The sequence below is a fragment of the Bubalus bubalis genome, chromosome X (assembly GCF_019923935.1).
Source record: "Bubalus bubalis isolate 160015118507 breed Murrah chromosome X, NDDB_SH_1, whole genome shotgun sequence".
NCBI lineage: Eukaryota > Metazoa > Chordata > Mammalia > Artiodactyla > Bovidae > Bubalus > Bubalus bubalis.
In genome coordinates, this window is record NC_059181.1 from 68,687,450 (window position 1) to 68,701,587 (window position 14,138).

The window sequence follows — 14,138 nt, forward strand, 5'->3', positions numbered from 1 at the left end:
GTTGCTTAGCCGCCAGGTGTTTTTTTTTTTTTTTTTTTTTTTAAACAACAGTCTTTTTTCCTTCTGGTTGATTTCTAATCTCACAGCATTGTGGTGAGAAAAGATGCTTCATATGAGTTTAATTTTATTAAGTTTACCTGGGGTTGCCTTGAGGCCCAGCATGTGATCAATCCTGGAGGATATTCCACGTGCACTTGAGGAGAATGTGTATTTTGCTGCTTTTGGATAGAATGCTGTATAAATATTGATTAAGGCTATCTGGTCTAATGTGTCATTTAAAGCTTGTGTTTTCTTACTGATATTCTGTCTGCATGATCTATTCACATATGAAGTTGAGGTGTTAAAATCCCCCACTATTACTGTGTTACTGTCAATTTTTTTGTTTACAGCTGTTAGTATTTGTCTTAAATATTTTGGTGCTCCTATGTTGGGTGTGTATATATTTATAATTGTTATATCTTCTTCTTGAATTGATCCATTGATCATTATCTAGTTTCCTTCCTTGTCTCTTGTAACAGTCTTTAGTATAAAGTCTGTTTTCTTCTGATATGAGTATTGCTATTCCAGTTTTCTTTTGATTTCTATTTGCATGTTCTTGTTTAGTTGCTCAGTCATGTCCAACTCTTTGCAATCCCATGGAATGCAGCACACCAGGCTTCTCTGTCCTTCACCATCTCCCTGAGTTTGCTCAAACTCACATCCATTGAGTCGGTGATGCCATCCAACTATCTCGTCCTCTATTGTCTCCTTTGTCTTCTGCCTTCAATCTTTCCCAGTATCAGGATCTTTTCCGATGAGTTGGCTCTTAGTATCTGGTGGCCAAAGAATTGGAGCATCAGTCCTTCCAATGAATATTCAGGACTGATTTCCTTTAGGATTGACTGGTTGGATCTCCTTGCAGTCCAAGGGACTCTCAAGAGTCTTCTCCAACACCACAGTTGGAAAGCATCCATTCTTTGATGCTCAACCTTCTTTATTTCCAGCTCTCACATCCATATGTGACTAATGGAAAAACCATAGCTTTGACTATACAGACATTTGTAAGCAAAGAAATGTCTCTGCTTTTTAATATGCTGTCTAGGTTTGTCACCGCTTTTCTTCCAAGGAGCAAGCATCTTTTAATTTGATGGCTGCAGCCATCATCTGCAGTGATTTTGGAGTCCAAGAAAACAAAATCTGTTACTATTTCCATATTTTCTCTCTCTGTTTGCCATGAAGTAATGGGACTGAGTGCCATGATTTTCATTTGTTGAATGTTGAGTTTTTTTTATTAAATTTTATTATTATTATTATTTTACTGTACAATATTGTATTGGTTTTGCCATACATCAACATGCATCCGCCATGGGTGTACACGTGTTCCCCATCCTGAACCCCCCTCCCACCTCCCTCCTTATACCATCCCTCTGGGTCATCCCAGTGCACCAGCCCCAAGCTTCCTGTATCCTGCATCAAACCTGGACTGGCGATTCATTTCTTATATGATATTATACATGTTTTAATGCCATTCTCCCAAATCACCCCCCCCACAGAGTCCAAAAGACTGTTCTATACATCTGTGTCTCTTTTGCTGTCTCACATACAGGGTTATCATTACCACCTTTCTAAATTCCATATATATGCGTTAGTATACTGTATTGGTGTTTTTTTTTTTTTTTCTGGCTTACTTCACTCTGTATACTAGGCTCCAGTTTCATCCACCTCAGTAGAACTGATTCAAATGTATTCTTTTTAATGGCTGAGTAAGAATGTTGAGTTTTAAGCCAGCTTTTTCACTCTCTTCTTTCACCTTCATCAAGAGGCTCTTTAGTTCCTCTTTGCTTTCTGCCATACGAGTGGTGTCATCGGCATTTCTGGGGTTATTGATATTCTGCCTGCAATCTTGATTCCAGCTTGTGCTTCATCCAGCCCAGTATTTTGCATGATGTAATCTGCATATAATTTAAATAAACAGGGTGACAATATACAGCCTTGACCTACTCCTTTCCCAATTTGGAAGCAGTCCATTGTTTCATGCCTGGTTCTAACTGTTGCTTCTTGACCTGCATACAGGTTTCACAGGAGGCAGGTAAGGTGGTCTGGTATTCCCATCTCTTTCAGAATTTTCTATAGTTTGTTATGATTCACACAGTCAAAGACTTTAGCATAGTCAATGAAGCAGAAGCAAATGTTTTTCTGGAATTCTCTTGCTTTTTCTATGGTCCTGCAGGTATTGGCAATTTGATCTGTTTCCTCTGCTTTTTCTAAATCCAGCCTGTACATCTGGAAGTTCAAGTTCAAGCTTAGCTTGAAGGATTTTGAGAATTACCTTGCTAGCATGTGAAACAAGTGAAATTGTGTGGTAGTTTGAACATTCTCTGCATTGTCCTTCTTTGGGATTGGAATGAAAACTGACCTTTTCCAGTCCTGTGGCCACTGCTGTGTTTTCCAGATTTCTTGAATATTGATCTATTTGCATGGATTACCTTTTTTCATCCCCCTCACTTTCAGTTTGTATGTGTCCATAGATTTGGAGTTTTTAAAAATCTATTCAGCCAGTCTGTCTTTTTAATCCATTTGCATTTAAGGTAATTATTGATATGTATGTTCTTTTTTTTTTTTTTTTTTCATGGTTTTTTTTTTTTTAATTTTATTTTATTTTTAAACTTTACATAACTGTATTAGATTTGCCAAATATCAAAATGAATCCGCCACAGGTTTACATGTGTTCCCCATCCTGAACCCTCCTCCCTCCTCCCTCCCCATTCCATCCCTCTGGGTCGTCCCAGTGCACCAGCCCCAAGCATCCAGTATCGTGCATCGAACCTGGACTGGCAACTCATTTCATATGTATGTTCTTATTGTCATTTTAAAAATTTGTGTTGAATTTGTTTTTTGGGTCTCTTTTGTTCTTTTCTCTTGTGATTTTATTACTAACTTTAATGTTGTGTTTGATTTCCTTTTTTGTGTCTGTATCTATTGTAGACTTTTGGATTGCAGTTACCATGAAGATTTAATATAACAGTTTATACATAAACAAGATTATTTCAAGTTGCTGGTTTTTCATTTTAAATGCTTTTACAATATCCTGCATTTGTACTATCCTTATAATTTCTGTTTTTGATATTATAAATGTGTGCAGATGATTTTCTACCTTTACTGTGTGTTTGTCTTTACTGGTGAGTTTTTCCAATAGAAATTTTCTTGTTTCGAGTTTTGGTCTTTTCTTTCCTGTCTAGAAAAGTTCCTTTAGCATTTGTTGCAAAGCTAGTCTATTGGTGGTAATTCTCTCAGCTCTTTTTTTTTTTTTTTTTTTTGTAAAACGTTTGATTTCTCCAGTGAATCTGAAAGAGAGTCTTGCTGGGTAGAATATTCTTGGTTTTAGGTTCTTCTCTTTCATTGCTCTAAATATGTCGTGTCACTCTCTTCTGATCTGCAGAGTTTCTGCTGAGAGATCTGATAAACTTATGGGCTTTTGTTTGTTTGTTTTTTGTCTCTTTTCCTTTGCTGTTACATATACTGTTTCTTTGTCTTTATTTTATGTCATTTTGATTACTATGTGTCTTGGCATGTTCCTCCTTGGGTTTATCCTGCCTGGGACTCTCTGCACTTTCTGGACTTGGGTGACTGTCTACTTTTCCATGTTAAGGAAGTCTTCATCTAATTATCTATTCCAACATTTTCTCAGGTACTTTCTCTCTTCTCCTTCTCAGACCCCTAGGATGTTGCTGCAATTGACATTGCCCCTGAAGTCTCTTGTTGTTCAGCTGCTGCTGCAGCATGCCAGGTTTGCCTGTACTTCACTGACTCTGAGAGTTTGCTTTTCTGGTGTAAAGAACTTGAAAGTTGACAAGCCCATCACCACACTTGAAAAAAAAAAAAACACTGAACAAACTGAAAATCAACAATGCTTCTTAGATCCCTCATAGAATAGAGGTCACAGGGCAAGCTGCTATGCCCAAAATTTGAGAGACAAATGAACACAGAGAATCACAGATTTTAAGGCTGTTAGTTCAAATATTGAAAAAATTATTTGTAGACACAGTCAAGGTGATTATAATAGGTTTCTGCTTCCAAAGTGCCCCTTGTAGCATTGAGTAATAGCTTGATAAGCAAGACTTTGTGGTTATAGTTTTTCCCTTTTCCAGAGTTGGGACTTCCAAAGCTTTAGATCTAGAAACCTCCATAATTGTTCAACTTATTTTGTTCAAAGCTGAGTTCAGGCTGAGAGGAGAGGGTATGGAGACAAGACCCCAGGAAAGCTGGCTCATATTGCCAAAACTCACCAGAAAAGAATTTTTGCTAGAAAGTCAATTGAATACTTTACAGTGTAACTAGAATAGCCAAACAGATGGATATTCTTATTGGCCAGCCAATACCTTTTTATTTGACGAGTAAGCCAGGAAACCATATGGATACCTTAAGGTGGATTGATGAAGAATACAGTTGACTAAAGAGGAGACTGCAAAAGCTATCCAGAATCTCCTGTCATACATCTGAAGCCTCCTTTAGTGTTCCTGGGTACATGCTGTCCCAGTATCACCTCCAGGTGCTTTTCTCAAGCATTCCAAGTTGCTTCTTGAGGTTTTCTAATGATATGAATACTCACTTTAAATATCCCGAATTATTTCACCCCTGAGGAAAGCCCATTTTTTTCTGTTGATAAGCTAGTTTCTAATTTTGTTGAATCAGGGAGTTTCGGGCTTCTTCCAATATTATGACATAATTTGAATATATGTTGTTGATAGCATCCTTCTAAGCCAGAGGAAGAAAGCTTAGATTGTCAAGATCATAGTTATGTGAGTACTTATTGTGGCATAGTGGGAATAGAGACAGAAATTAAGTCCCACAGAGCTATAGGATCTGCTTTGGAATGCTCTTATAATTAGATTTAAATATATTATATTTAATAATTATGCTTTCCTGGGTTTTCATTGGAAGGAATGATGCTAAAGCTGAAACTCCAGTACTTTGGCCACCTCATGCGAAGAGTTGACTCATTGGAAAAGACTCTGATGCTGGGAGGGATTAGGGGCAGGAGGAGAAGGGGATGACAGAGGATGAGATGGCAGGATGGCATCACTGACTCAATGGATGTGAGTCTGAGTGAACTCCGGGAGTTGGTGATGGACAGGGAGGCCTGGCATACTGCAATTCATAGGGTTGAAAAGAGTCGGACAAGACTGAGCGACTGAACTGAACTGAAATAAAAATGGTATACACGAAAAGTCGTTATGGTGTTATTTTAAGTAATTAATTTTTTCTTATGGATGGATAAAAGAACCAAATATTATGGTATCCATTATCTAGTAAAAATGAAAACCATGTGGAAGAGTGAAAGGGAATAAACTTTCTTGGTTTTCTTTGTCAGTTGTTTGATTATTTTTTTTTTAAAGGAGACTAATAATAGGTAGTAATTTGAATTACTCTTTGCTACAGGTATGGAAAGAACAACCTGATTTTTATAAGCAGGTAGACATTATTTTTAAAATTTTAATTTTCATGTGTCTCTGTGTCTTCAAGTGACCATTAATCTTTTAAGTTAGCAAAGTCATAGAAAACCACCACACCAAAATAAAGTAGTTATGAGTGTTTAGGAAGAAGGAAAATGGTCATTTTTGTCTACTTAGACTGAAGTGAAAACTTTTATTTTTGGTCATAGAAACTTTTATTTTTCACTTTGAATAATATAACTTTCTTTGCCAAAAAGGTAATTTTCCTATAAGGCTTATTTAGTTGTGCTTAATTTCCAAGATAGTTCTTGTGACATAGAAAATGTTTAAATCAAATGACTAGCTATCAAGAGAAACTGTAAAGCTCAGGTGCTTGAGGATACAAATTTAAGTGTCAATTGAGCAGGTGTTCTATAAAAAACTGATAAAATTTAAGTTATGTTTTTGTAATTTAGAATAGAAATATTTTCTTGTGATTTTTGTAGAATTATTACAGAGGGAATTATATAAAGGGATTCTATATAGTTCAGAGAAAAATGAAGCAATGAACAAATGAATGAGGAGTTAGAATTTGTCTTGTGTTTTATCTAGGATAACAGAGATCTAGGATGGGTCAAAGAAAATGTTCTGGATTTGGCCTCTCAGAAATATTGTGCTATTTTAGAGTTAAGGAAATACAATCTAACCTAGCTTGTGCACATAAGTAGAATAGAAAAAGTGAGGGTTTTTTTTTTTTTTTTTCACCTCCAGTGTAATGTTGCTACTGGAAAGGGTCTACAAATTTACATTGCTCTGAGATCTAATCTCAACTTTCAAGCTTCTGAATTTCCCATGGTTGGAATCACTAAAGTGTTAATAGGAGGTAGCTATTGAGAGATATATTTAATTCTCTCAGAAGGTCTTTATTTGTTTATTTAATTATTTTGTGAGTCAGGAATTAATTTTTTAAATTGGACAATAATTACTTTACAATGTTGTGTGGCTTTCTGCTATACAAAAACATGAATCAACCATATATATATACATACCTTCCCTCTTTAGCCTTCCTCCCATCCTCCCATCCCGCCCCTCTAGGTCATCACAGGGCACCAGGCTAGATTTGAACTCTGATTCTGATGCTTACCAGCTATCTGACATTAGATAAATTACTTAACCTCTTTGTGCCTCTGTTTTTAAATTAGTAAAACAAGGATAATAATGGTACCCACCTCACAGGGCAGTTGTAAACATTAAATGAACTGATACAGATAAAGTAATTAAAACAGAGCAAATGCTCATTAAATGTTAGCACCATGATTTAAAGGGATAATTTTCAAGGAATTGATAATTACACAAAGCAATTATTTCACTTTGGGAGAAAATACTAATATATTTGGAAAAATTAGCAAAAAATTTGAGTGCAAAATAGTGTGGTGCAGGTTATAATACATACAGCATTAGAGAAGAATAAATCCATGGTGAGTTTGTAGGTGATTGAAGCATGGTATGTTTCTGAGTGGGAGGAAGTTGGACTGTGGTTGGAAATGAGAACACAAGCAAAAACCTGGAAGTAGGAAAAAATAAACAAGATTATTTTATGTGCAATATATTTTAACTATGGCCATATTTTGTTCTAATTCTTTCAGAGTTGAGAATCTCTGTATTGGGTTGGCCAAAAAGTTCATTCGGATTTCGCATATGTGGTTGCAGGAAACCAGAATGAACTTTTTGGCCAACCCAATAGTAAATATGATTCGGTATGTTTAAGTAACAAAAGCATCTCTAAATAACTTATATTTAGTGTGATAAATTGTACCACACTGTATGTTTTAAGGTGAAATTTTAACATATGTGTGTCAAAATATGTATGTATACTATGATTACATTTGAGTTTCAAATGTGCCTTGTAAGAAAAGCAGGACACGTATTATTATTCCCACTTTACAAGTGAGGAAGCTGAGAATCAGAGTTTGTATTACTTGCTTCAAGTTTCACTGCTAGTAAGTAATAGAGATCAGATTAGCATCCAGGTCTTCTGGCTTTCAATGTAGTGTTGTTCTACTACAATATACTCATTGAATAACAGAAAGCTTAGTAAATGAGAAATAAGGACTGATTTTATGACACATATTACATTTGATCTTTGTCAAATAAGAAAAAAATATAGGGTAAAAGTGGAGGTACTTTTACTTGTACAAACCTCAGGTATGTTAAAAATAAATGGGCATCAGTTATTACTATACCTTTGAGATCCTATGGGCTTCCCACGTGCTGCTAGTGGGAAAGAACCTGCCTGCCAATCAGGAGACATATGAGATGCAGGTTCGATTCATGGATTGGGAAGATCCCCTGGAGGAGGGCATTGCAATCCACTCCAATATTCTTGCCTGGAGAGTCCCATGGACAGATACAGTCCATAGGGTTGTAAAGAGTTGGACGTGACTGAAGAGACTTATGCATGCAGAAATCTTTCAGGTTTTTGAAGGGATTGCAACATTAGAAGTGAAATAGAAATAACATACATGTGGCAGATTCAGATAGAACTTGTATCCTAGCTTTTATTTTTTTCAACATTATCATTTCCTCTGAGATAACGCACTTTTTGAAACACAGAATTAAGGAACAGACTACACTTCGACAAAAACTTGCTCATAAATATTATATTTCAGCCATAATCAAGCTGTTGCTATTTTAAGAAGAAAGCTTCCACTATAACATAAAAACCACTGTAAGTATATCTTTGGTATTCCTGTCAACATGCTAATAAAAGTAAAAAGCATAAAATATAACAAACCTTATAACAAACTTCCACTCGTAAATGCATACAGCAAAATTTCTTACATATAGTTTATACAATATGCATAAATGTAAGTACTTCTTAAAATTTGCAATATCAACATTCAAATTTTTATTCAGAGACTCATTGCAGTTCATTGTGGTTCCAATAATAAGTGTGTAGAAAATAGATTTCCTTTCCTCTTTTTTAGATAAATTTTAAATTATTTCTGTTATTATATGGTAGTGCCAGTCATCTGCTTTATTAAGGAAGGATTGCACCTTGTTTAGGGAGAGAGTACCCTAAAAGAATCTCAGTGAGCAACAAAAACCCCACTATTCACTTTTGGAAGCCTAAGGCAGAAGCAGAAGAAAATTGGAGACAAACTAGCTTTTGATCAGGTTTACCTTCCTCAGTTTCCAGATTGTACATTGAATGGAGACTTTAGGGCCATTTGGCTGAAGACTAGGCTGTTCTAACATGTGATCATCTTCTTGAGGGAAAGAAATGGCCATACTTTCCTAGCTAATCAGTGCTACAAAGAAAGAGGGTGATAGTACATTTTATGTAGCTCCTGGCTCACTCCAGTTCTCATCTGTTGGCATGCATGCAAAGAAATATGTTAGGATCACTGAGAACTATTAGCTAAATTTATATCTTAAAAAGCCAGTTCTTACCTTGGTAAAACTTTTATTTGAGAGGGAAAACTTTAATCTCAGACCTATTTTTTACAGTGCCAAGATACAAATTTTGTCCATCTTTAGCTGAAAGCTCAGAAACTCATTTATAATTTAGTTTATAGACTTGAATTGAATTTTAACACTAAAAATATCTTTAGGACATCTAATAATGTGAATTCATAAATTAGATAAATTTATAGGTACACATTAAGTCAAGTAAGTGTAAATTATTAATGGAAGTTCTTATTTTTATTGTGAATGATTTGAGAAAATAGTGATTTGGGAATCATCAAAAATGGGCTTAAACTATTCTTTATATATTTCTTCTCCTTTTTCTGGCAAGGAGGTCTTCTTCTTGGGTACATAAGTCATGCTGGACAAAGAATGCTTTCTAAATGTAGACAGCCTTCTCCTAAAGTTCCCCCCTGAAAAGAAATATAGTAGAGGGTCAAAGCAACAATTTGATGCAGCCAGAGACAAGGTTATGACCACTGACTTTTGCATTCTAAGGACAGAATCACAGGGTTTTGTTTCATTGTGTAAAAAATGAAGGTGAATGGTACGTTGAATATGATACGGCATGAAGCTGATCAAAAAGGCAGCTGTCACAACTATGATCATTCCTATAGCTTTTTTACGACTTGACAGATTTTTCTTCATTGATTTTTTTAGTAAGGTCAAAATGATCATCGTGTAACAGACAATTATAATAATGAAAGGAATGATAAATCCAAAAAATAATGACACATAATGCAAGACCAAGACATAATATTTAGCTTGATTGTCCTGTGGGGGCTCAAAGCACTTGGTATTATTTTTCTCATCTTTGTAAGATTTGGACATTAAAAATGGAGAACTAGTCAAAATCACAAAAATCCAAATACTAACACACACAAACCTGGCTTTTTTCTGTGTAACCAAATTAATATTTTGGACTGGGAAAACAATTGCAATGCACCGGAAAAAGCTCATGGCTGTCATAAAGAAGATGCTACAATAGAGGTTGACATACAAGGCGTAGGTGCTGAGGCGACACAAAAAGTCACCAAAGAGCCAAATGCCTTTGTGAACATAATAGACCACACGGAGAGGTAGTGTGCACACACACAGTAGATCAGCTACTGCTAAATTAATCATGTATACTTGGTAGGCTGACTTCTCATGATATGTTTTTATGAGGATATAGAGCACAAAGCCATTGCCAAAGAAGCCCACAACAGAGATCATAGAGTACAAGGTGGAATACACTTGATTTCGGAAATCATCAATAGTGTCATTGCATGCATTACTACTGGAAGAAGATACTGTCAGATTTCCAACTCCATCCATGTTTCTCTAGGAGAGTCTTCTTGGTGCCTGCAATGTATATAAAAGATCTTGTCAATTTTGGCTCTTCCATAAATTATAGGACGTACTAATGTTTCATTTTATAGTGTTGCTATGTATATATTTTTTGAAAACAGCAGGAAACAAGAGTGGTGGGTGAATAAAAAGATATTCTTCTGCACTTTGCCCCCAGGAGAAGGGTTTGGGTCCTATGCTGCTAAGTCACTTCAGTCGTGTCTGACTCTGTGCGACCCCATAGACGGCAGCCCACCAGGCTTCCCTGTCCCTGGGATTCTTCAGGCAATAACACTGGAGTGGGTTGCCATTTCCTTCTCCAATGCATGAAAGTGAAAAATGAAAGGGAAGTCGCTCAGTCGTGTCCGACCCTCAGCGACCCCATGGACTGCAGCCTTCCAGGCTCCTCCATCTATGGGATTTTCCAGGCAAGAGTATGGGCACCCAGAAATCTCCTTTCCCCCATTTCTTATCCATGCTTGCCTGATGGACTTCTTAATCTTTAAGACCTAGCTAAAAGAGCTATGCCTTATTTTAAGCCTTATTACTCCAGTGCTATCCTATAAATCTTCCTTTTAAATGGGTTTGTTTTTTAGAGAAAAGTTTTAAAGATAGTAGTTTCATAAGTATGAGTATCTATCTTCTATCTATCTATCTATCTATCTATCTATCTATCATCTCTTTCTTTATTAGAAGAGTTCTAGATTCTTTCTGAGAATAAAATCTGGATGAAAATGCTTAGTTTCCCCACAAAGAAGTCTTCCTAAGTAACAGCTGCTGGGTGATGCTTGTACCTAAGGAAAATAATTAAATTTGTTATCAGTGGAACTCACTCCTTGGGGGAGAATCTTAGTCTAGAACATGGTGGACTCTACTTAGAACCACAGAACACCAAGGCTGGGGAAACTTTATAAGCTATTTAGTTATTTTAATGAGGAAAAAAGGTGAAATACATTTCCAAAATCCGCACCTAAGTTAAGGCTCTGAGGAGAACTGCAGCATATACTTCCCTGGTGGCTCAGACAGTAAAGTGTCTGCCTATGATGCAGGAGACCTGGTTCGATTCCTGGGTGGGGAAGATCCCCTGGAGAAGGAAATGGCAACCTACTCCAGTACACTCACCTGGAAAATCCCATGGTTGGAGGAGCCTGGTGGGTTACAGTCCATGGGGCCGCAAAGAGTCAGACACGACTGAGCGACTTCCCTTTCCCTTTCTGGGTGAGGAAATTGTTGTACTTGCTCATCCTTGTTCTCTTCCCAGAATCACATTCAAAGTCGTACTGTTCAACAACACATGGTCATTTCTCTTATAGCAAGAGATTGTTGCTTGGTCTGGCCTAGTTCAGCTTTATCAGGGCAATAAATAAGCTCTAATCAGAAAGATATAGGGATGAGTAGTGCAGAAGTAGTGATTTCCTATGTTCCTCCATAGTCTTCTCTTTTATTCTTTAAGCAGATGCGAACAACTCATCAATTTATAATATGGTAGATAATCTTTGGTTGAAATATGATTTGTTGGCTTATTACACAGCTCTTTCTCCCTGGTAAGAGAAGGGTTAGGGTTTGTAAAGTGGGAGGATTGCTTCAGCATGCAAGAACTGCTGGCAATGAAAGAGACTGAATTAGTCTCTGTGTCAAGGATACATATACAGGGAGCTATGGTTGTGGTTGTAGGTGCGATATAACTTTCCAGGTTTACTACTGCTAACAATTATACTTGCTGTGAGGGTATGTCATCTATCCATTTGTCCATCTATTTTTTCCTTTCATTAAAATTGTCATTGTTGGGAGTTCCCTGGTGGTCTAGTGGTTAGTATTCCAGGCTTTCACTGAGGTGGCCTGGGTGCAATCCCTGGTTGGAGAACTGAGATCCCACAAGCTTTGCAGTGTGGCCGAAAAAAGTCATTATTTTCCACCAAGCAATGTTGATATACAGTAAAAAATTTGAAGGTGAATCATTCTGAGGGTATATAACTAAGATCACAGAGAAAAATTAGTTCATTATTCTCAACCTATGCATTATTTCTCAGTTTGCTTTCCACTTAACCTGCCTCTTTCACCATCACTTTTTTGAATTCAGGTGCAATTGTGGAAGAAAGAGAATCTCTGTAAACTTATTTTAGCTAGCCCTGTATTGGGTTTTCTCCAAATCAGGCAGTGTTAGCCTGTGAGGCACTAGATGGTGCTGTTGAGATTTTTGATATCAATTCAGTTCAGTTCAGTCACTCAGTCGTGTCCGACTCTTTGCGACCCCATGAATCTCAGCATGCCAGGCCTCCCTGTCCGTCACCAATTCTCGGAGTTCACTCAGACTCATGTCCATCGAGTCAGTGATGCCATCCAGCCATCTCATCCTCTGTCATCCCCTTCTCCTCCTGCCCCCAATCCCTCCCAGCATCAGAGTCTTTTCCAGTGAGTCAACTCTTCACATGAGGTGGCCAAAGTACTGGAGTTTCAGCTTTAGCATCATTTCTTCCAAAGAAATCCCAGGGCGGATCTCCTTCAGAATGGACTGGTTGGATCTCCTTGCAGTCCAAGGGACTCTCAACAGTCTTCTCCAACACCACAGTTCAAAAGCATCAATTCTTCAGTGCTCAGCTTTCTTCACAGTGCAACTCTCACATCCATACATGACACTGGAAAAACCATAGCCTTGACTAGACGGACCTTTGTTGGCAAAGTAATGTCTCTGCTTTTCAATATGCTATCTAGGTTGGTCATAACTTTTCTTCCAAGGAGTAAACGTCTTTTAATTACATGGCTGCAGTCACCATCTGCAGTGATTTTGGAGCCCCCCAAAATAAAGTCTGACACTGTTTCCACTGTTTCCCCATATATTTCCCATGAAGTGATGGGACCAGATGCCATGATCTTCGTTTTCTGAATGTTGAGCTTTAAGCCAACTTTTTCACTCTCCTCTTTCACCTTCATCAAGAGGCTTTTTAGTTCTTCACTTTCTGCCATAAGGGTGGTGTCATCTGCCTCTTTAAAAAATAACCACATTTGAAAGGTATCAAATAATTACCATCTGTCCTTTCTACCACCACTAACACTAACTATATTCTGCTACAAACTCTTTCCAAAATAATTCTCTATACATTATAGCTTCCAATTATTTCATATTACTTCTCTAAAAATCTACAATGGTCTTTCAGTGTCTTCAAAATAAAATCCAGACTTCTTGGCCTGATATTTAAGCCTCTTGGAAGAACCCCTGGAGGAGGGCATGGCAGCCCACGCCAGTATTCTTGCCTGTAGAATCTGATAGAGAGAGGAGCCTGGCAGGCTACAGTCCATATGGTCGCAGAGTCAGATATGACTGAAATGACTTAGTGCGTGCACATGCGCGCGCGCGCACACACACACAGAGTCTGGTTGCAACTGAACTTTCCTAGCTTCTTTCTGACTTCTCCCTTTTTGTACACCCTATATTTCAATAAACAACTACTTTACTATATCAGGGACATGAGCTATATGTTTTCCTGCCTATCTGTCTTTTTTCATGGTATTTCTTATTCATGAAATGACCTTTTCTCCATCTATGTGTGTGCAAAAGCCACCCATCTTTCAGCTCTTCTTGACCTTCTTGACAAAACCTTCCTTTAGCCTCCTTCCAAGGTAATTTCTATCTTTCCCCTTCTAGGGAACTTAAAATCTGTCTTTCAGATCAGTGGTGTGTATGTGTTTGTTATCTTTCCTCATAGACTTTCTGATTGATATATAAAGGGCTCACACAGGGCCAACACATATGTACTTTGCTCATAAATATTAATAGAATGAATGAGTAAATGAATGACAGAGCAAGTTTATCATTTGAAAGTATTATCATTCTAAATCACTGAAAGTTATCTTTTCACTCCAATATTATTTAAAACTTTCCCAAACTCAGAGTGGATCTGTTAAGTTGCTTCCTAAAGTACTAAAAAAGGC

General features: G+C 37.2%; 1 protein-coding gene across 3 annotated transcripts in view; it reads right to left on the reverse strand.

Annotated features, from left to right (window-relative positions):
• Positions 1–7,949: 7,949 nt before the first annotated feature.
• Positions 7,950–14,138, reverse strand: part of CYSLTR1 (cysteinyl leukotriene receptor 1) — a 57,828-nt gene continuing 51,639 nt past the window's right edge. For 2 of the 3 annotated variants that reach the window (XM_006051530.4, XM_006051531.4), the window contains one exon: positions 7,950–10,223. In XM_006051530.4, the coding sequence (XP_006051592.1) occupies positions 9,174–10,196 (1,023 nt within the window). In that variant the 5' untranslated portion in view covers positions 10,197–10,223 and the 3' untranslated portion in view covers positions 7,950–9,173. Of the gene's footprint in view, positions 10,224–10,565; positions 11,555–14,138 lie in introns of those variants that run through there. The other variant, XR_006640626.1, reaches the window with a different exon arrangement.